Below are 23647 nucleotides of genomic sequence, written 5' to 3' on the forward strand. Positions count from 1 at the left end.
TCAAAGTTCTAAGCCACTTTTCCATTATTAAAAAACATTTCTGAAAAATATATAAATACTGGGGTTAGCTCTCTTGTGGAAATGGGTACTTGAGAGAAGGGCGACAACATCAGCTAACACTGAGCCCAGTGAAGACTAGAGGGGATAATGCTGTGTATAGAAACAACGGCATTTACTTGCTTTATACCAATGCCAGGAGTATCCGGAATAAGGGAGAGGAATTGGTGGCGCAGATAGCATCAGCCTGGCCAAAAATTATTGGGATCACTGACACACGGTTGAGAGAAGAGGATATAATAACAGGAATAGAAGTCGCTGGGTACAGCACTTTTCGGCAGGATAGGAAGGGAAAGTGTGATGGTGGAGTACTGCTTATGATAAGTGACGACCTATGTCCTCTAAGAGTGGAGACTTTGGAAGGCAGTGGCACTAATGATTTTGAAAGTATATGGTGAGAGGTAGAGGTGGGCAAGACAGGATATTTAGTGGGGTGTTGCTACAGACCCAACAGTACAGAGGGTGGGGACCAGGAAATGTTTAGACAGATGAGTCTGGCAAGAGCAAGAAGAATGATTGTTATGGGAGATTTTAACTACAGTAGTATAAATTGGGGAGAGGAAGATGCATGTAGCAATAAGGGAATGGAATTTATAGAATTATTGAGGGACAAATGTCTTAAGAAACATGTAATAGAGGGAACAAGAGGTTCAAGAGTTTTGAATTTGGTTATAGCATCAGAAGAGTTGATAATAACTGAGATGACATCTCTCCCACCAGTTGGAGAGAGTGACCATATGGTTTTTGACTTGGAAAATGAATAGACATGCAGGGGTATCAAAGAGATGGGAACGTATGTGGAATTATAAGGCAGGAGATTATAATAGTCTAAGATGTCAACTTGGGGAAGTTTCATGGAGGGAGGAATTGGAAGGCCGGGATATCATTAGTGCATGGGAAATTATGAAAGAATATTTGTTAGCAGCAATTGTAAGTTGTATACCACGAGTGAAAAAGAGGACACAATTTGGAGTAAAGTGGATGACAAACAATATTAAACAGGAATTGCATGTGAAAAAGAAGCTATGGAAGAGATAAGGAGACAGGTGAAGAAAAGATGCATGAAGAGTATAAGACACAGGCCACAAGAGCGACTAGTATGGTAAGGAAGACGAAACTGGAATATGAGAGGAGATTGGCCCTTAGATCCAAAGAAAATCCTAGGGAATTTTTTAGATATGTGGCCAGTAGGAGAAGAAATGACTGTGGAAGAATGATATTGTGGAAAAATGGGAATAGACTGACTAATGCAGAGGATATAGTGGAATTGTTCAATGAACACTTTATTGGAGTATTTCATTCTGGAGAAGGTTTTAATACTAGAGGGATAGGGAAGGTTCAGGGTTTAGAGGTATAGGAGGAGAGTGTGTTTCAAATACTGAGTACTCTGGATGTCAGTAAAGCTATGAACTGGATGGTATTTCACCACGAGGTTTGAGAGCATACAGCATTGGGCAGATGAGGGTAATGTTATCTGTGAGAGTCAACATGGATTTGTGAAGGGGTGCTCTTGTTTTAGCAATATACTAGCCTTTTATGATAAAGTTACAAGAGCATTAGTGAGAAAAAGGTATATACTGCCATTTTTTGGAAATTGCAAAGCCGTTTGACAGGGTGCCACATTATAAGCTGATATTTAAGTTGCAGCACATGGGTTTAAATGTCGGGTTAGTCAAATGGATTCAGGATTGGCTGTCTAAGTATCAGAGAGTTGTGTATGGTGGGACAATATCAAGGAAGCAGAAGGTTACAAGTGGGCTTCCACAGGGCTCAGTAATGGGACCCGTATTGTTCAATCTTTATAACAATGACATTGTCAATGGATTGCAAGGGGATATTCAGTTGTTTGCAGATGATGTGAAGCTGGGGGAAACATCTGCACTGTTATTAGAAACAGTGCAGATGTGGCGGCACTGCAAGAGGATTTTAATAAACTAGACAGATGGGCAAATGAATAGGAGTGTCGATTTAATGCAGCCAAATGTAAAGTCTTGAAGTTTGGGATCCATTGATGGGAGGATGCATTCTCGATTGGAGGTGCTATACTGGAGGAAGTAGGGGAGACAAGAGATCTGGGGTGATGATTGATAGAAAACTGAAATTCATACCACTCCTTAAACTCAATGAGTTTAAGGAGTGGTATGATAGACTGTGTTTCTTAGGGGGGGGGATCTCCCCTCGATGAGTCGATAGACCTTTGCGTTTCTTAGGAGGGACCTCCCACAATGAGTCTTTTGACTCCATGGAGGCCTGAATAATAATAATAACTCAGGACACATTCTGTCCAATTATCACTTAGCACTTCTGAAGATATACTGAGCTTTGGATGAAGGAAGGAAACCTTCAATAATAAAAATCAATAAACAACAAACACGTCTTCACTTCAAATCTGACAAAACAGCATGAAGGGGGAAGCAATAAAACTATATTGTTGTTCACTTCACCTCTCTTTTATTATTCGTCATTCTGCGGCTCCAAATTTAGCGGCAGAATGACAAATAATAAAAGAGGGGTGAAGTGAACAACAATATAGTTTTATTGCTTCCACCTTTGAACATTCTGACCCTATTTGTTGTTTTTTTAAATTCTCCATTTGATTTCAATAATAATTACTTACTTATTCAATTTGTTTTTTTTTTTGGATAATTAAAAAATACATATTTATTTAATTAATTTAAGTCTGCCTGTGGACCACCTGTGATCCACAGGTTGAGAAACACTGGTATAGATAATGATGATAGTTGCAGTTCGCTGTAGTTGGTGAATGACATGGTGGTGGAGTGGTGGAGACGAAGAGTTTTAGAGTAGGTGTCCTCCCTCAATGAGTCTTTGAACTCCTTGGAGGTATCGCGTAGTAATAATAATAATAACAAAGGCAAACCATATAACTGAATTGCTGAGTGATCATTTTGCAAGGGAGTACCATCCAGGTTGTGATACTGTAATGCTGGATATGATATTGACCGAAGGTAACATAGCCATAGGGATAGAATGCAAGGAATATGGTATGTTCATACAGGATGGAGAGAACAAAATGGGGGCAGGGTTTCATTAATTTCATTAATAAAAACTCAGTTATACTGCATTTTTATTAATGAAATTTAAGAGGATAGTCCTTTATTTCACTGTTCTGTCCTTTAGATTTATTTTTTTTCTAAAATGGTCATTTTGTCCTTTATTTTGTGAATTGAAATAGTAAATTGAATACTGGCATGCAACACATGGCAGATAGAAACATGAAACTCGTTTCACCGGCACTCGCTAGCAGTGCGCCATATATGACTGCGTTGTCGATGTGCACATGTTACAAAGTTATGTCACCAGTTAAAAGATCGAAGAATGGTGACAAAATGATGAGTCCTGCCAACACAGATGGGTTGAAAATTTTAAATATTTCACAGATAAACACGTATCTTTTAAAAACATTTTAAAAATCATTGAATTTTTCTTGTCTCCCTGGATCTAATGTCCCCACTGAATGAGTATTTTCATTAGTGAACAATATGTGCGAAAAAACCCAATTAAAAATCTAAGCATTGAAAGCATGCATATTTACCAAATGCAACTTTTACATGAATTGTATACAGTTTTATGAATTTTTAAAACACAAACCTGATTTATTAAAAAATGTTCATTCTTGTGAAAAGTATCAAAATTAAATTTTTTTAAAGTAATAATATGATTGTTTAAAATGCTATGTATATGCTTATATTTTATAATAAATGTTATAAAGCTTTTTAGTTTTAGTGAAACAAATAAACGCAACCTGCTTTTTTTTATTATGAAACAATTCCTGATTTGTCCTTTATTTTCTCCAAAAAAATATGGTCACTGTACTGATACGCAAATAGAGGTTGAAGAATAGGAGGCGCATAGGATATTGCAGAACCATAATGAAAATACAGCCATAGGAGTAGATGACATATCAGTCTGTATATTAAAAGAACGTGCAAGGGAATTAGTACCTTCTCTAACCAAGCTGTTTAGGTCTCAGTACTAGCAAGGTGCTAATTGAGTGAAAGAGGGAAAATAGTCCCACCACATAAAGAAGGCTTCAAGACAGAAGTTAAAAATTATAAGCCAATCAGTACCTCTGAAGAGGTGGTTAAGGTATTGAAGAAGTTGGTAAAAGACAGAATTCAGGACAAGGTAGACAGGACTATAATACTTTAACAGGATCAACATAGTTTGGGTTGGTCTTGGCTTAGTAATCTGCTTACTTTTTATAACAAAGTGACAATGGAGTTTGATAAAGGAAATGACTACTCAGTTATACTGCTGGACTTTGCAAAGGTATTTCGACAGGATTCCACACAGAACTCTGTTGCATAAATTGGAGCAATTGGAGATAGATATGAATCTGGTGATTTGGATTAGAGGGTGCCTGATGGATAAATATAAAAGAGTGGTTTATTAAGGAGATAAGTCAGGAAGATGGCAGGTGACTAGTGGCGCATCAAAAGACTCTCTACTTGGTCTTCTATTGTTTAATTTTTACATCAAAGATATAGGAAATGATTTTATAGGAAATATTTAGTTGTTTGATGATAATCAATGAAGGTGATGTAGAGATCATGCTGGAGATGACATTAATAGACTGGCAGTATGGGCAAAGGGAAATGACAGCCAGTTTGATATTATTATTATTATTATTATCCAGGCCTCCATGGAGTCAAAAGACTCATCATGGGAGGTCATTTTTAGGAAACACAAAGTTTACCATACCACTCCTTGAACTCATTGACTGTTCTTTCTCTAACCACTCTCTCAGGCAATGCATTCCACGGTTCAACACCCTTCACCAAAGAAATCACTCCTCACCCTCTAGCAAAGGCATTTCAAGTAGCCATTCACAGCTTCCTTTCGTAACTTTCAGGAATGGCCCCTTGTCATCGCTCCTTCCCCCCATTCCACCAAGTGAAAAAACTCCCCAATGTCTACCCTGTAACTGCCTCTGAAAACTCTTGATCATATCACTTCTCCTTCTTCTATTCACCAAACTCTGCAATCGACATTCCGTCAGTCGATCCTCGTAACTGACATTGTACAGTCCTGAAACCATCTTTGTTATCTGCCGCTGTACCCTTTCCACAGTTAATTTATCTGCTTCAAATCCTGGGGACAAAATCTGAGAACAATAGTCTAAGTGTGGTCTGATCAGGGTCTTATACAATGGAATGATCACTCCTTTATTTCTGCAGATCAGCGTCCTTCTCAGTATTGCAGCAATTCTCTGGGTTACCTACGACACCTTTGCAATATGCTCCCTGAATTTCAGTTTTCTATCAATCATCACCCCAGATCTCTTGTCTCCCCTACTTCCTCCAGTATAGCACCTCCAATCGAGAATGCATCCTCCCATCAATGGATCCCAAACTTCAAGACTTTACATTTGGCTGCATTAAATCAACACTCCCATTCATTTGCCCATCTGTCTAGTTTATTAAAATCCTCTTGCAGGGCTGCCACATCTGCACTGTTACTAATAACAGTGCAGATGTGGCAGCTTCACAGTTTCCCCCAGCTTCACATTATCTGCAAACAACTGAATATCCCCTTGCAATCCATTGACAATGTCATTGATATAAAGGTTGAACAATACAGGTCCCATTACTGAGTTCTGTGGAAGCCCACTTGTAATCTTCTGCTTCCTTGATATTGCCCCACCATACACAACTCTCTGATACTTAGACAGCCAATCCTGAATCCATTTGACTAACCCGACATTTAAACCCATGTGCTGCAACTTAAATATCAGCTTATAATGTGGCACCCTGTCAAACGGCTTTGCAATTTCCAAAAAATGGCAGTATATGCCTTTTCCTCACTAATGCTCTTGTAACTTTATGATAAAAGGCTAGTATATTGCTAAAACAAGAGTGCCCCTTAACAAATCCATGTTGATTCTCACAGATAACATTATCCTCATCTGCCCACATACTGTATATAGTCCTCTCACTAATTTCTCCATGACCTTAACTTCTCATGATACATAAACTGGCCTATAATTAGACACTTCCAGTCTGCTACCGCCCTTGTGCAGCAGCATCTTACCTTCCTTCCTTCCATTCCTTGGGTACCTTTAACGCAGCTAGACTTTTATTGAAGAGCCAGGTCAATGGAGCTGTCAGTTTTTTTTAGCACATTCTCTCAAAACCCGTGGTGGAAATACCATCCAGTCCCACAGCTTTATTGGTATCTAGAGTACTCAGTATTTGGAACACACTCTTGCACCTCTAAACCCTGAATGTGCCCTATCCCTCTAGTATTAAAACCTTCTCCAGCATGAAATACTCCAATAAAGTGCTCATTGAACAACTCCACTATGTCCTCTGCATCAGTCACTCTATTCCCATTTTTATTCTGCAATGTCATTCTTCCACAATGATTTCTCCTCCTACTGGCCACACAGCTAAAAAATTCCCTAGGATTTTCTTTGGATCTTAGTGCCAATCTCTTCTCATATTCCAGTTTTGCCTTCCTCACCATACAGATCCTGCCCTGCATCTTATATTCTTTGTGTATCTGCCCTCCGACCCTCTCCTTATATGTCTTCCATAATCTCTTTTTCAACTGCAGTTCCTGTTTGATATTGTTTGTCATCCACTTTACACCAAATTGTGTCCGCTTCTTCACTCGTGGAATACAGCTTACTATCGCTGCTAACAAATATTCCTTCACAATTTCCCAAGCACTAATGATATCCTGGCCTTCCATGGAACTGCCCCTAGTTGATACCTAAGACTATTATAATCACCTGCCTTATAATTCCACATACGTTCCCTTTTCTTTGATACACATGCATGTCTATTCATCTTCCAAGTCAAAACCACATGGTCACTCTCTCCAACTGGTGGGAGAGATGTCATCTCACTTATTATCAGCTCTTCTGACACTATGATCAAATCCAAAACTTTCGAACCTCTTGTTGCCTCTATTATATGTTGCCTAAGATATCTGTCCCTCAAGAATTCTATAAATTCCATTCCCTTATTGCTACATGCATCTTCCTCTCCCCAATTTATACTACTGTAGTTAAAATCTCCCATAATAATCATTCTTCTTGCACTTGCCAAGCTCCTGTCTAAACATCTCCTTCTACCCACCCTCTGTGCTCCCTGGTTTGTAGCAACACCCCACTAAATATCCTGTCTTAGCCACTTCTACCTCACACCATATGCTTTCAAAACCATTAGTGTCACTGATGGTTTCAAAACCATCAGTGACACTACAACCACATTTTCCTTTCCTATCTTTTCTGAAAAATGCTGTACCCTGCCACTTCAATTCCTGTTATTATATCATCCTCCATCAGCCATGTCTCAGAGATCCCAATAATCTTTGGCCAGGCTGATGCTATCAGCACCACCAATTCATCTCCTTTATTTCAGATACTCCTAGAATTAGTATAGAGCATAAAAATGTTACTGCTTCTATACCTATCATTGCCTCCTCTCAACCCCACTGGACCCAGTGTTACCTGATGTCGTCCCCCTTCCCCCAAGCACCCATTCCCACAAGAGGCCACCCCTCCTACCATCCACCCTGGGAATTCTAGTTTCCCTGCATTGACACATTGACTCGTTCAGAAAACAGCAATCTCTCCAGATGCCTTCGTCCTTTCTCATTCAAATGCAAGTGGTCCTTTGCATATAGTTCCCTTCTCTCCTCAAACGCCCTCCAAGCATCCACATATTCAATCCTCTCTACTGACACATTCTGGCTATTATGCTATTCAGTATTACTGCTCTTCTGCTAAGCTAGTCACTATCATACCTGGGCAACATACACACAATATTTTCTCTCTGTGTTTTCTTTTGCAAAACCTCAAGCAAGAATCTCAGATATCTCGCCACCCAATTTACATTGCCTCTCAAGTCATTCGTGCCCATCATCACAATCATTTCATCCATCCTTTCACCCCTCTTAATTGCCTTAGCCACATTTTATATTGTCCCTCCAGGCAAACACACCTCTGGCATCCTATCTTACACAGCACACCAGAGATCATCGAGTCGCCATACATCACACCTCTTACCACTCTGTTCGTTGATTGCTCACCTGCATCCCTCACTCTGTCTCTCTCCTCTAACCCTTTCTCTCTGTGTTTCCCTACTTACCTGCTGTCCTGGCATCACTCTATCCCTGGTTCCAGCACTCCCTCACATTCTTCTCATTTCCTGTCTCTGACTGTTTCCATTCTTCCCTCATCTATCATTTCCATAACTCTCACTCCCTCTCTTCTACTGTTTCTATTCTCTCCTCTTCTATCATTCCCAAACCTCTCTCATTCCCTCTCTCCTATTTCCATTCTCTCCTCTTCTATCATTCCCAAAACTCTCTCACTGCTACTCTGAATTGCCTTGCATTCATCTCTTCCATTCTCCTAATCTCATCTTTCATACTTCTCATCTCGTTCACAAGACATTCCACCTCCTCTTTCAGCTCATCTATTCCTCTCTGCAAGTTAGTCACTCTTACTTGCCATTCATTCTCCCAATCAAGACCATCTCCGAAAACTTCACAATCATTTACGCCTTCTGCACTGCCGACTCTTATTTTTCATTCATATTTTGCTCGTAATTCTCTCCTATCACACTACTCATCTCCCGGCATTCATTTCCCATCCCTGACGAAACTAGGTCAGTTATTGAATTTCATCGAATTCCTTCCATTGCCTACATTTTGCGCATATTCACACTTCCCCTTCTCTCACCCACCACATATCCAACTCTTGGGATGCATACATGCAGCAAGCACTGCATGACACAAAGTCCTTTATTATGTTAAATATAATAGAGTTCTTAAATGGCGGAGGACTTGGTGACACGCCATTTGTGATTGCAGCTGTGGCGGCCATCATTCCTCACTGCTGAGAACTACTAAACTAAACGCTATTAAATGGATAAGAATCCTATATTGTTATATAGCCAGTAAGTGAAACTGAAGATCGATAACTACGATCTATGAGTTTCAATGCCGAAAAACTATCGCCGAAGGCAATTCGAAGCAAAGGTGGAGCAAGCTCCCTCACTATTCTTGATATTCTCTCATAATGTAAAACACAGCTCCTAGGAGATGTAATACTGTCATTACATAATGAGGGGAGGTCACTACCCAGACTGGTTTCAACCTTTTTTTGAGGTCTCATCAGTGAGTAGGTAGACCTGGAAAATATCAAAGCTTAGTGAAAAGAACTTACATACCTTCACTATACGAATGCCATAAAGGTATGTAAGTTCTTTTCACTAAGCTTTGATATTTTCCAGGTCTACCTACTCAATGATGAGACCTTAAAAAAGGTTAAAACCGGTCTGGGTAGTGACCTCCCCTCATAATGTAATGACAGTATTACATCTCCTAGGAGCTGTGTTTTACATTATGAGAGAATATCAAGAATAGTGAGGGAGCTTGCTCCACCTTTGCTTCGAATTGCCTTCACTGATAGTTTTTCGGCATTGAAACTCATAGATCGTAGTTATCGATCTTGAGTTTCACTTACTGGCTATATAACAATATAGGATTCTTATCCATTTAATATCTATTCAATTGCCAGAAAACTAGCCTTTTGGCTTTTTATTTTAATTACAAAATATATAAACGCTATATAAACACTGTATTATACATACATAAAAGCTAAATATATATATATTTATATATTTTATATTTATAAAATATATTTATATATTTTATAAATATATAAATACACATATATATATAAACTCTATATTAAACTATACTAAATGGCGAAAACTTCTCTTCCACCGCAAATGCTGCCAACTGCACCTTCTCGGTAACCCAAAAATAACACAATATATAACAACGAAACTCCAAAAGTAGAACCACTAAAAAACACTTGTGTTACTGAGAAAAAAAATGTAGCACAAATCACAAAAGAATTCACAATGTTTAAAAAACACTTTTTTTTTAATCACAGCTCAAATTCACCACCACGTGCTTTAGCAACCCTAGCGCCACCCAACTATATACAGAAAGTTGAGGGAAAAGCATGGCCAAGTATAAGGTGATGCACTTTTGGAAGAAGCAAGCTATGCACTATACTGATGGAACTGAATTTCAGGATATTGATTATTATGAACAAGAAGTTAAAGTTAGTAACATTTTGCAAGTGGCCAAAATAGCACATCAGATTATGTGGTTGTTGAAAAACACACTGACAAGCAGAGATAGAGAGATTATTTTTTCCATTTATAAAGCCTTAATAAGGCCACATCTGAACTACAGTGCACAGATCTGGTTACCTGGATTCCTTGGTGATGAAGAAGTGGTGGACATGATCCAGAAGCAAGTTAAAAGATTGTGGCTGAACTATGGGCTTCAAAATCTACCTCATAGGCAAAAAAAAAAAAAGGGACATGATAAAGGCATATAAGTTATTAAAGGGATTTTATAGGATTGACATTGAAGACTTTTTCTGTACATGCATGAAGGGATAGAATGAGGGATCACCCATGGAAATTATGTACGAGTGCAGATAGCAAAGATATTTGGACTAGTTTTTTTTGCTTAGAGGTTGCTGAATGGGTTACCACAGATGTCTGTGAGCACTTTGTCAGTGAATGAATTTAAGGATATTGTGTTAGTTTCCTTTGCTAGTTCGACATTTTTGTTAGTTTTAAAATTAACAATGATCAAGAACAAAAGCTAACACCTTTGTTCTTGATCGAATAGCTCACTTTGAAAAAAATGAATCTACAGGTATCTGAGAACACATATCAAAGGGTTTATTACAATCCAATAAACCACATCAAAAATTGAAAACAACAGAATAAATAAGTCAGTCACCACATGGCTAGTGGAAACAATTAAGAAGCTGTTACAGCATAATGGCTGCAATCCTAGAATTTACAGTTGGCCAAAAAGACACAAAATAAATGCATCACTGCAATTCATAGCTGAAAAAATTATCAGTCCTAATTATTACTTAGCAACAGTAAAATAGGCCTTTCCAATTATGCACTCCAAATGTGTCACAAAATTAAATGGAAAGACACCAAGTCCCTACGCTGCACAATACCTGTTTTAAAAGAAAATACAAAGAAGCTTGTGAGATGCCGATTCTTCATCCCAATCTCAATAAGAATGATGAATTAGCAATTCCAAGAACAACTCAAACCATTTTTATTTCATTATAAGTTTTGTTACTAAAGTTTTTTTTTTTTTATTAAATATATGAAGAGCCAAAGGCTTCATTAGCGTATCCGCTCTCCAGCCAAAAGGCTGCGGGTTCAAATTCCACTATGGGCATGGATGTTTGTGATTGTCTGTGAAAATACTAGTGGTGGTTGTCAGCGGTAGATGGTGTTCGTGTAGATGATGAAAGTAGGTGCGGTTGGTGGAGACACAGAGTTGTAGAGTAGATACCCTCACTCAATGTGTCTTTGGACTCCATGGAGGTGTTACATAATAATAATAATCACGAGCCTGAATAGTCTGGACTTGCTAAGCATACTCTTTGCACTTAATATAGAGTTTATTGGAACAAGATAAGGGTACTTCTTAAATTATTGTTTCCTCATAGAATGTCTTCATGAAGAAACATGAAACTTTACTTCATTGTCCTACCTTAAACAGATTCGATAGTCTGTATCCCCTTTATGGGAGATAGTACTTGTTTTAAATCTGCTAATCTTTCTTAACTATATATATATATTAATATATATATATATATATATATTCAACATGATGACTGCAGCAATCCTATGGGGCATACTTTTCCACAAGGGTACAATAGCGATCAATGAGACTTTTGGATCATTCTTTCTGTAGGTTCTGGACTGTTGAGGGGTGGGCAACCCTTGACATCACCCGACACGCCAGTTCATCTTGCATATGTTCAATAGGATTGAGATCAGGGCTCTGTGGAGGCCAGTCAAGTGTATGGTGATATTCATGTCCACAAACTATGTAGTTACAGCAACATCCTTATGACATTATTATTATTATTATTATTATTATTATTATTGTTCCGGGCAACTCCAAGGAGTCGACAGACTCATTGAGGGAGGCCCTAACATCATGTCAAGAACAACTATTCGACATTCACACAGTATCTTATCATACCTTGCCTTGAACTCATTCATGGTCGTAGAACCCACAACAGACTATGGAAGCTTATTCCACTCATTCACTACTCTCCAAGTAAAAAACCTAGCTCTAACAACCTTGTCAACCACGCTCTTACCCAGCTTCCATTCATGGCCCCTAGTCCTCCCACCACCAGTCATATTTTCAAAAATATCTTCTGGATCAATCTTATAGAAACCCTTCAGTAATTTGAATGTCTCAATCATATCACCCCTCCTTCGCCTATCGACCAATTTCTGCAACCCACAAATCTTCAACCTATTCTCATAAGGTTCCTTCCACAGACCTGCTATCATCTTGGTCACTCGTCTCTGGATCCTCTCCACTTCCTCCCCATCACGAAAAAACCCTGGTGCCCATAACTGGGCACAGTAGTCCAGATGGGGGTCTTATCAAGGCTCGATACAGAGGAACAACAACTTGTTTGTCTCTGCATGTTAAAGTATTTTTCAGAAGCCAAGTGATTTGGTGAGCTCTTTTAGTCACTTTTGCAATGTGCCCCCTAAACTTCAATTCCCTATCCACCAACATTCCCAAATCCCTGGCCTCATCAATCTCCTGGAGTATGGTCCCACTAATGCGATATACTGCTGCTATTCTTTTCACCCTAAAGTGCATAACCTTACACTTTGGCACATTAAATTGACATCCATTTTTCCTAGCCCAGTCCTCCAAACTATCCAAATCATCCTGTAAAATTTTGACATCCTGTGCACTCACATAATTGCTCTACCCAACTTTGCATCATCAGCAAACAAGTGAACACTTCCTCTCAAATCCTTTCCTATATCACTGATGAAAATTGAAAAGCAGTGGTCCAAGAACAGAGCCCTGTGGCACTCCACTAGTCACAAGCCGTCTTTTAGACTCCACTCCTGAATAAACCACTCTCTGGTATCTCTCCTTCAACCACCCTCCTATCCATCTCACCAACCCTATATCTATCCCCATCTGCTCCAGTTTACTGATTAGGGTTCTATGTGGTATCCTATCAAAAGCCTTGGCAAGGTCCAGTAGTATTACTGTAAGCCCGACATGGTGCATTATCTTGTTGAAAGAGACAATGGTTAGTTCCACAGAAACACCACAAAGTAGGAAGCATTGCATTGTCCAGAATGTTCAGATACCTCTTGGGTTTGAATGTTCATGGCACCACAAACAGAAGTCCGAAGTCAAACAAGCTCGTACCATTGTATGGCCACCTCCTAATTTCGTAGTTGGGGTTACGCACTTTGGTAAGAGACATTCACTGGACATCCATCTGCTCAGTAGAGAGTGTAGCATCCATAACACAGCTTTCCAAGCTTCCATGTCACTTCTGTATATGCTCTTTGAACCAATGAAGATGACATTGCATATTAGTTTGAGTAATGTGGGTTTGCATATTGTGGTCCTGCCATGGAAGCTCATGCGATGAGCCTCAGTTCTGAATGTTTCCATTGCAAATCTGTGTTCTAGTTGATGCCCAGAACTCTGAATTCAACATGTCAGCTGATAAATGGTGGTTTTCACATATTATCCTTCGTGCTACAGTCATGTTTGGTTAGTGTGGTAGGTCATCCACTGCAGGAAGCAGTAGCAGTTGACTTCCTGTCCTTTGATCTCAATATGGTGTCACTGATTGTTGACTTGGGATGAACCAATCTGCCGAACAAATAGGCCTACAATGTGGCATCCTATCACAACGCCACTTTCAAATTCAATCAGTTCTCTTCATGAAGTCCTTTCACCAGGACACAGTTGCAATGACTTGGGATCATCATATTCCCTCCAATTTATATCAGCTACAAACATGTGAGTGATTACATGGTATGATGCACCTTGCCCATGGGAGGTGTCCATTGACTTCTTTACAAGCAGTGTATATGTATTCCTGATGATGACCTTGATACAGAGGTAGAGAAGTCGCGTTACGCTTCTTAGTTGTAAGTAAAGTAATTGCTCTAAGACGTGTTCGTGCTTTTGTCTCCATAATTTCTACAAAATAGCCGCTAATTTTTTTTTTTTTTTAATTACATAAGTGTTGCTTGAACTACATTTGCCATGAACTATCTTGGCATGCTTAAGAGTGATGTATGTCAAGACAAGTAAAGTTCCTACTGAGCTTTTACCATAATGGATGATAAACACACCAGTTACTAAGGCTGGAAAGCATTCAACTTACCATACTGTACTACACATTCAATACATTAAGTACACAGACCAGAGTACTTAATGTATTACACTTCAGATTTTGAAGCTTTTAAATCAAATCATTATATAGAAATTATATTTTTATAGAAAAATAAACAAATACCAACACTTTCCTTTATTTGTCAATGACATCATACCGAAACAGTGTTATTTAAGGTGAAATAAATTGGAGAATACTTGCATATTATCACTAAGCTTCTAATTTGATTAATCAAATAGTGTTTAACATCTCATCTTCCTTTTACCTTGCAGTGTCAAGGGTTTGTTAATCGTCGGACATCAAACCATTCACAGGATAGGGTGGTCAGCCCTATGCCCCACTGTATCCTATGTCCTGTAGTGTTGAGTTCTCAAGGCCGGTTTGTCTGCTTTGCGGGATGAAAACCCCCAGGATAAACTGGGGGAAAAATCCTACTGTCCAAGCCCAAGACTGGCTAACTTGGCTATGGCTGAGGAATATCCTTCAGTTCTTCACGTCACCGACAGGAATTGAACCTAGGACACTCCTTCCCCAGGCATTTGGTTGCGAAGCGCAAAGCCACTAGGCTAACCACGCAGACGAACATATCATATGGAAATATCACTATACTCTCCAACTAATGGTTTTGAAATTTCTCTGCATATTAAGGTATTACATTGAAAGAGATGTAGAAGTTAATTAAACATATTCACTGAATGAAAAAATAAATTATGAGGAAAAGGCTCTCAAAAATGTAATCACTTCCTTCATAAAGTGCATATTATGACATAATCGCTATTTAAGCTTAAAAACAGATACAATATTCAAATATTTATAAACCCGTTTCAAAAATGCAGGAAATAAAAAGTTTTAAAATAGACAAAACTACAAACCTGTATCTGCTGGAGAAGTTTCACAAGAGGTTTCACTCCCTGTTTCCAACAAGAAGCTCTGTATGATGCTATGATATTATCAATTGTGGCCTTAGAATCTTAAAAAAAAAAAAAAAAAAAAAAAAAAAAAAAAAAAAAAAAAGATAGACAACCAACTTAGTTTTATCATTTCAACCCAGAGATGTAAATAATTATAAAAAAAAAGTAAATAAATAAAAAAAAATATGTATGTATATATATATATATATGACAATCCTTCAATGTTTGAGGTTATCATGGATGGAGGGGGATGAAGAAAAGAAATACATACAATCATTAATTAAAATGCTTATATATTGTGCTTTTAAGGAAGTAAAATATGAAGGAAGACTGTTCCAAAGACAGTTGGGTGTCAAGTGAAGATATTGGAAAAATTTATTTCATGTGGTGGATGAAATTGAATAGACGTTAATTTGGTTGTTGCATATGGAAGGTTATATGGTTATTTTTGTTCTATGAAGGTGGGGAGAGAACACAGGGATATCCATGGAAGTTAAGTTTGTTCGCAGTCAAGAAAAAACTTTCTTGACTGCAAGGTTAGTTTGTCTTTAGGGGTAGTGAATACATCTAGTGTGAATGAATTCACACGTAATAATAATAATACCTATCCAGGAAGTCATTCATTGATGAACTCATAACCCACTATAATCCATTCCACCCATTCCCAAAAAATCTAATCCTAGCATTCTTGCTAACCACACTCTTATATGATTTGCAAAGGTAACTTCTTGTTCACTCCTTTCTTTCCATGTATTGAAAAATCTTCAGTATAACAAAATTCACTTCATAACTTGTTTCTCTGATGCCCCTCTTTTTTGTCTATCAAATAATTTTGAAGTCCAGCCACATTAAATCCATCCTCATAGGGAGCATTTAATAGATCTGCCACAATCTTGGTCATTTGCATCTGTATCCTCTCCACCCTCATTTTCATGGAATCCAGACAATCAGATCTGTGTGCAGTAGTCTAGATGTGGACTTATTAAAGCCCTATAAGCAAGAATAATAACTTTAACTTTCCTATCCCTGCTTGTCAATGTGTTCTTCAAAAATCACATAATCTGATGAGCTATTCTGGCCATCTTTACAATAAGTCCTCTACACTTCAACTCCTTGTCCATAATCACTATCAAAATCACAAGCTCATAATTTCCTTCAGTTCAGTTCCATTCATTTAATACACAGTTTGTGATCCAAAGTGTATGGCCTTATACATGGCCATGTTCAACTACCAATCTACCAGTCTGTTTATCTTAGTTATCTCTACATTATTGTCATTGATTTGTTTCAATATTGAAACATCGCGAGTTCACATAATAATAAACTATAAAAACAAAGAAACTTAAAAACTTATTTATTAGTAGAATTTTTTGCCTAAATTTCATAGGTATCTTCAGTAAGGAATTACAGAATGACAATCAAAGAATAACAGACAATTCTAAAATGTGCCATCTTAGTAGTTAATGTGAAGACAGCTAAATCAGCCAAGAAATTCCTATTAAAAAATAAAAATAAATAAAAAAATAAGAAGATTACACACAAATAAGAAGATTACTACTTGAAGAATTTAACGAACAATCCCCATGAGCAAGGTACATCATGCTATGTAATGAGTCACATGTTTGTAGCCAGTATAATTTGGAGGAATATGATGCTCTAAAGGCAGTGCAACCGTGTCTGGGTGAAATGGCTGCGAGAAGGGAACAAACGGAGTTTGAAAGAGGCATTGTGATAGGATGCTATGTTGCAGGCTTATCTATTCAGCAAACTGCTGACAAACTGGGCCATTCCAGGTCAACCATCAGTGATACCATACTAAGATGGAAGCATACGGAGTCAACTGCAAGTGCCATCCACAGTGGACAACTCACCACACTTGCCAAACATGACCACAGGGTGTTATGAAGAATAATATGCAACAACCACCTTTCGACGGATGACACGTTGAATGCAGAGTTCTGGGCATCAACTGGAACATGAATCTGCACAAAAACATTCAGAACCAAGGATCACAACAGGGGTTTCCATGGTGGGACCGCAATATTCAAGCCCCACATTACCCAAACCAACATGCAGTGTCAGCTTCAGTGGTGCAAAGAGCATGTACAGTGGGACATGGAAGCTTGGGCAGCTGTGTTATAGAGTGATGAACCATGCTCTTCTGAGAAGATAAACAGGTGTGAGTGTGGCAGATGCCTGGCGAATGTCTCTTACAAGAGTACATAACCTAACTATGAAATTTGGAGGTGGCTATGTGATGCCGTCCTGTTTGTGTGATGCCTCAGACTTCTGTTTGTGGTGTCACAAACACTGAACACAGAGAGGTATCTGAACATTCTAGACAATGTAATGTTTTGTACTTTGTGGAGTTTCTACAGAACTGACCATTGTCTCTTTCAGCAAGACAATGCACTGTGTCATAAGGATGCTGCTGTAACTGCACAGTTTGTGGACATGAATGTCCACAGAGCCCTGATCACAATCCTATTGGACACCTGCAAGATGAACTGGAGTGTTGAGTGATGCCCACCCCACAACAGTCCAGAACCTCATTACATGACTATAGAAAGAATGATCCAAAAGTTGCATTGATTGCTATCATACACTTGTGGAAAGAAGTATGCCCCACAGGATTGTTGCAGTCATCACATTGCAAGGAGGTCCTACATCTTATTAAGGTTGGCATCCTCACACTATGGTGTCTGTTGACTTCTTTCTAAGTGTATGTATATATATATATATATATATATATACACTTAATATATACACATAAAATATATATATATATATATATATATATATATATATATATATATATTTTATTATTATTATATATATATATAGTATTTTATATATATATATATATATATATATATATAAAATACTTCTTTCTAAGTGTATATATATATATATATATATATATATATATATATATATATATATATATATATATATATATATATTTTATGTGTACATATTAAGTGTGTATATATATATATATATATATATATATATAGTTTCATGTTTCTTCATCAAGACATTCTATGAGGAAACAATAATTTAAGATGTACCCTTATCTTGTGTGTGTGTGTATATATATATATATATATATATATATATATATATATATATATATATATATATATATATATATATATAGTTAAGAAAGATTAGCAGATTTAAAAAATACTATCTCCCATAAAGGGGATACAGACCATTGAATCTGTTTAAGGTAGGACAATGAAGTAAAGTTTCATGTTTCTTCATTAAGACATTCTATGAGGAAACAATAATTTAAGATGTACCCTTATCTTGTTTCAATAAACTCTATATTTAGCATAAAGAGTATGCTTAGCAAGTACAGACTATTCAGGCTCATGATATTTAATATAAGACTTCTGTTCTTCAAGATGAATAAAAGCAGATCTCTCAGTTTGTCCAAAATAATATAAGTCACAAAAGAAAGGAATCTGGTAGACACCCAGAAAACTAAGAGGAGGAAGCCCTTGGAGAAGTGAGATAGGTAGAGGTTTTTCTGAGGGGGATGAAAGGCATCAAAAATATTCAGTGGTTTTAAAACTTTCGCTATTCATTCAGAAATGCCTTGCACATAAGGGATAGGAATGAGAGCTATTTCTTCTCCACTGGAAGAGGTAGAGATACTATAACTGTTAAAAGCTTTTTTGGTGAAAGAATCCTTAAAACCATTTGATAAAAAAGGTAAATTTAATATGTTGTAATTCTTTCTGTAAAAGTTCGTCTGAAGAAGGCACAATAGTGGTGAAAATAAGGGTAGATATAATGGCCTATATGAATCTTCTTCCAAAAATATGACAATCGTAAGCTGCCATCTGGTTAAGACAGAATTAGTAGGCCTAAAAAAAGGCTATCTGGTAATCTATTTCTTTTCTAAGGTGAACTGGATCCTAGAACGAAGTGCATTTATTTTGGAAAGAAACTGCTGTAATTGGGAGAAAGTCATTCCAAATTGCCATTTATCATTTCCTTTACATCATCAGCAAAAAATTTGAACATTTTCCCTTGATATCATGGAGCCAAGCATACCACTAGTCACTCGTTTTCTCCTGGAATCAATCTCCTAATACACTTCATTTTGATATCTGTCCTTCAGCCACCCTCATTCAAATCACCAGATTAATATTCATACCCATTTACTGCAAGTTACAAAATAGTTCCATGTGGTAACCGTAAAATGCCTTTGTCAGGTCCAATGGTATCAGCATGTAACTATTTCCTTTGTCACATGATTATAAAAAGATAAAAAGCATGCACATTACTAAGGCAAGACTTCCCTTTAAAAAAAAAAAAAACATTGCCCCTAAAGTATCATATTCCTGTCCACCCAGTCTTAAATTCTGTCTTTTTGTAAAAGGCAGAATTTAATATCTCTTCTTAAAAAGTATGATCAGGTTAACATGATACTTTTTAAGTTTTTTGAAAGGTAGGTCTTGTCTTAGTAATTTACATATTTTTTACCCTTTTTTATAATAAAGTGACAACTGAGCTGGACTTTAATTTGCTACTTCAGTTTTGGAGCCTCTTTTATGTAGTGGAACTACTTTGCTCTTTGCACTTCCTGGACATATTCCCAGAAATGAGGCTTAAACTAACCAACATGTTCAGAGGAGCTGCTATTTCCCTAGCACATTCTCACAATCTACAGACTGATATGGCATCTAATCCCATGGTCATCAGCGTTCTCCCCAGAAATTTTTACCACCCAGATGGAATGAAGCATTAGCCGGGCGTACAAAAATTTTGAATTAGTTAAGAAAGATCCTTTTTCATAACAAATTAAAATAGTAATTTTATTACAATTACTTCGAACAAGGATAATATTTTATATAGTAATTATAACTAACAAGACTAGGATTTTTCTTATTTTCTCATTAAGCAATGAAAAACCTTGTAATGCTCACAGCTTAAAATTCTATACATTAATTCTTCTCTTCTTCTTAGAAGAGAAGAATTCCAGTTGTCAGCAGCTTTTTCGTGATAAAAATCTGTTGGATCTGGTCCCTCCAGTGAAATCAGCATCAGATTACTTAGAGTGTTCTGACTGATGTGATTCCTCAGCAGAGAAACCCCTTTCACATTCAGATGTGCTAACAGGTATGGCCAGTCCAACAGCAGCTAGTTTTGCTAAATTTGGAAAAGACAGTTTGAGCTCAGATGTTGTTGCTAATTTCAGCAGTATTTGTCTTGGATCTAGATTTTTGTACGACTGTCCATTAATCATTTTTTACTGTCATAGTTTAAGACTGCAGGACTTCCATTTCTACTAGAATAACAATCAAAAAGAATCTCAGAAGCCTCACGTTGATCGTGACTTTCTGCATTGAAAAGGCTTGCAAAGCAGGAAATGATTGCCCTAACTGGAAATCTTGCTTCTAGGTGTATAATAACTGTGCCTATGTATTTATCATATATTGTAGTCTTAAACGTAATAACATTAGAATCTGAATAATCAATGTGATGGTCTGACCATTCACCTGAAAGATGCTGGTGAAGATTTTGAAAATGACTGCCAGGAGTGTCTTTCAATTCCATGATTGATAGTTATTGCAAGTTGATACAAAACTAATCCTGACTTCTTTTCTAAGTTGACAAACATATTTAATGTACACAATCAATTGTTTTAAAACTGAGATGTCTGTAGTTTCATCACATAAAACACTGAAATAATCTGCAGAATGTACATTTTTCAGTATTTCAGATCTAATTTCTGATTTCTCAATAATTATAGTTTACCTTTAATTATCAAATTTTTGTATAAATTATTTATAGTAAAAATCCGTAGAAGTAAATCGAATTTTTTAAAAAATAAGATTTAATTGTTTTAAAACTCTTAAAAATAATAAATAAATTAATTCAAAATTAATAATTAATAGAAAAAGAATAATTTATCAATAGGAATTTCAGTGTCATTTAGATCAGTAATTTGAAAGAGAAAAAGTTATCGGGAGCTGCTTTTCTCAGAAGGAAAAGAAAGGAAGAGCAAGTAAAGAAAGCAACAAATGATATAAAGAGATTTGGAATTTGTGTGAGGGGGGGCAGGTTTTTTGCATGGAGAGTGGTAGTGGTGAGTGATTGGAATGCATTGCCCGAGAGTGTGGCAAGCGCAGAAACAGTAAATATATTTAAGGCACAGCATGATAAACTATGTATATAATAGTGGACCTCCCACGATGAGTCTTTGACTCCATGGAGGTTTTTATAATAATAATAATAATTATTATTATTACAAATCATTCACATATCTGCAAAATTTTCTTACATGTCAGTTCGCTATCTCGGTGTTAATATGTATTATATTATTAGCTCGCTGAATGAATTTTGTTACCTCGTATTTATGAATGCAAGTTTGTAGTTAAATATGTGATTTATCTTAGTAATGATTTTTTAAATAAATTCATTTCATTTTCTTTGAAGCTATAGCCATGTTGTTTTTAACTTATTATTTATTTTACGAACTCTTGCATATATTTGAAATTGTGCCCATTGACTACTATACGGAGTTTTACATTAATATTAAACAAGGTAATTTTTAATTTTATTTTGCTAATTTATGTTTTCTTAATGCAGTAAAGTCGGATAAAAATGATTGTATAAATGGGCAAGACTTGGCAAATGACAATTCAATTCTAAATTTTTTACTTTGTTTTGGGCCCAAACTTTATGAAAAAAAAAATTGTTTTTTTATGATTTCAGAAACAGACAAAAATGGCAGACCAGAGAAACAAAATGAAAACCCTTTCTGGTCATCAATACAGAAAAAGACGAACAGAATGAGAAGTTATTCGAGCTCAGCAATAAAATCAATTGCAGAAATTTTTGAAATTATCAGAAACAAGAGTTAGTGAAAGCGACGTTCCTGTGGAGTCTCCCACTGACAATGAGTCTGAAAATTCGAATTTGTGTTTAGATGATAATCAGGCTCTTGAGAAACATCCAATAGCTTCGACTTCAAATACAAATACCTCAACACTAAATTACGAGCTTCTAGATGATCCTACTTTATGGCCAAACTTGTCCAATTCAATAATTGATATATTAGCAAAACGAGGTCCTCCTGCTGAATCAAAATACTTTTTTCCACGCGATGAACATAATAAAAGTTTTCATCCGTGTGTAGAGGCTTAAGTGCTGCGAGAACATCATGTTGAAGGCTTAATGGATTGTATACAGCACTCAGAAAGGATTAAAAACAGAATTTAATTCTTCCTATATTTCGTCTCAGTCAATGAGACATCTTCAGGGATTACAAAAAAACTAATGTAACATAAAAACAAATAACAAACAATACTAACCCAACCACATGGCAGACACTAAAGTCCTATCTAGGTGGAGCACCCTCTAAAGGGTGGCCTGGAATGTAAAGTGGGACCTCTGGTGATAAGCGTTTCCCAAATCTTAGGAAGCTTAATGCAACCATATTTGTTAAGATTTGGTTGATTCCTGAGAGCTGCTGCTGATTCTAAGAATATGAAAAGAAAAATTACAAAAAGAAAAAAGTATCGTTATCACCAGAGCTGATAAGGACAATGCCACAGTCATTCTTAATGCCATGGAATAAGTGCATATTTTAATCTTTCATAACACAAGGATTTGAGGATCGGCTAATAAACATTAGTTTTGTCATGTAATCACCTGATGCATTACTACAAAACATGGAGTAATTCTGTCTTTGGAAACTTTGAATCTAGAAGCTGATCTTTCATTTTTCGAAATATAGGTGCGTTTTGGCATTTTTTTCCATAACCTGGATTCATCAGCATTGAACACCTGGTCTGCATTATAAATGTTTATAAACGTTGAGAGTTTTTTGTTTAATAAGATTTCATTTCAAAGGAATTTTCTTTTGAGTGCATCTTCTTCCAAAACATTAGAGATTTCTTCATTTTTTCTCTTAGAAAATTACTTACACGAGCAACGAGCTTTGCATTTACCGTTGACCCAGCAATAAACACTTTCTTGGATTTTATGTTCATTGTGTTTGATTGTTTGAATTGTTGATTCATTTAAATTCAAAATCCTTACAACAACTGGTTTTTCTCTATTTTTCAACCGATCCATGATTTTAATTTTTTTTCTTCAAGAGAAATTTTCTTCGAGAAGAAATTTCTTTTCAATATTCATTTTTCCCCCTTTCAATGCAATTTGTGGCCATTACTATAAAAATAATTTTTTTACATAAAAAAGCATTACATATTAATTATGTTTGTAACTCACCAGAAAGTAAAGTACTCAGCTTGAGATAACACACTTATGATTTTCAATGCACTTTCCTGGCAGAAAACGAAGACAATTTTCAACAATAAACACTTTATATGGTATACAAATTGATGTACATGCATGCTAAAGATTGTTTCCCCTA

The 23647-nt window shown here is 36.6% G+C and overlaps 1 protein-coding gene across 1 annotated transcript in view; it reads right to left on the bottom strand.

Annotated features, from left to right (window-relative positions):
* The window catches only part of LOC150097377 (uncharacterized), a 327966-nt gene that overhangs the window by 288452 nt on the left and 15867 nt on the right, over positions 1-23647 (bottom strand). The window contains exon 2 of the mRNA XM_090407657.1: positions 15211-15308. Coding sequence (XP_090263783.1) covers positions 15211-15308 — 98 coding nt within the window. The remainder of the gene's footprint in view (positions 1-15210; positions 15309-23647) is intronic.

This window comes from Typopeltis vanoorti, chromosome 17, assembly GCF_054136105.1.
Source record: "Typopeltis vanoorti isolate ZY-2024b chromosome 17, IOZ_Tvanoo_1.0, whole genome shotgun sequence".
Lineage (NCBI taxonomy): Eukaryota > Metazoa > Arthropoda > Arachnida > Uropygi > Thelyphonidae > Typopeltis > Typopeltis vanoorti.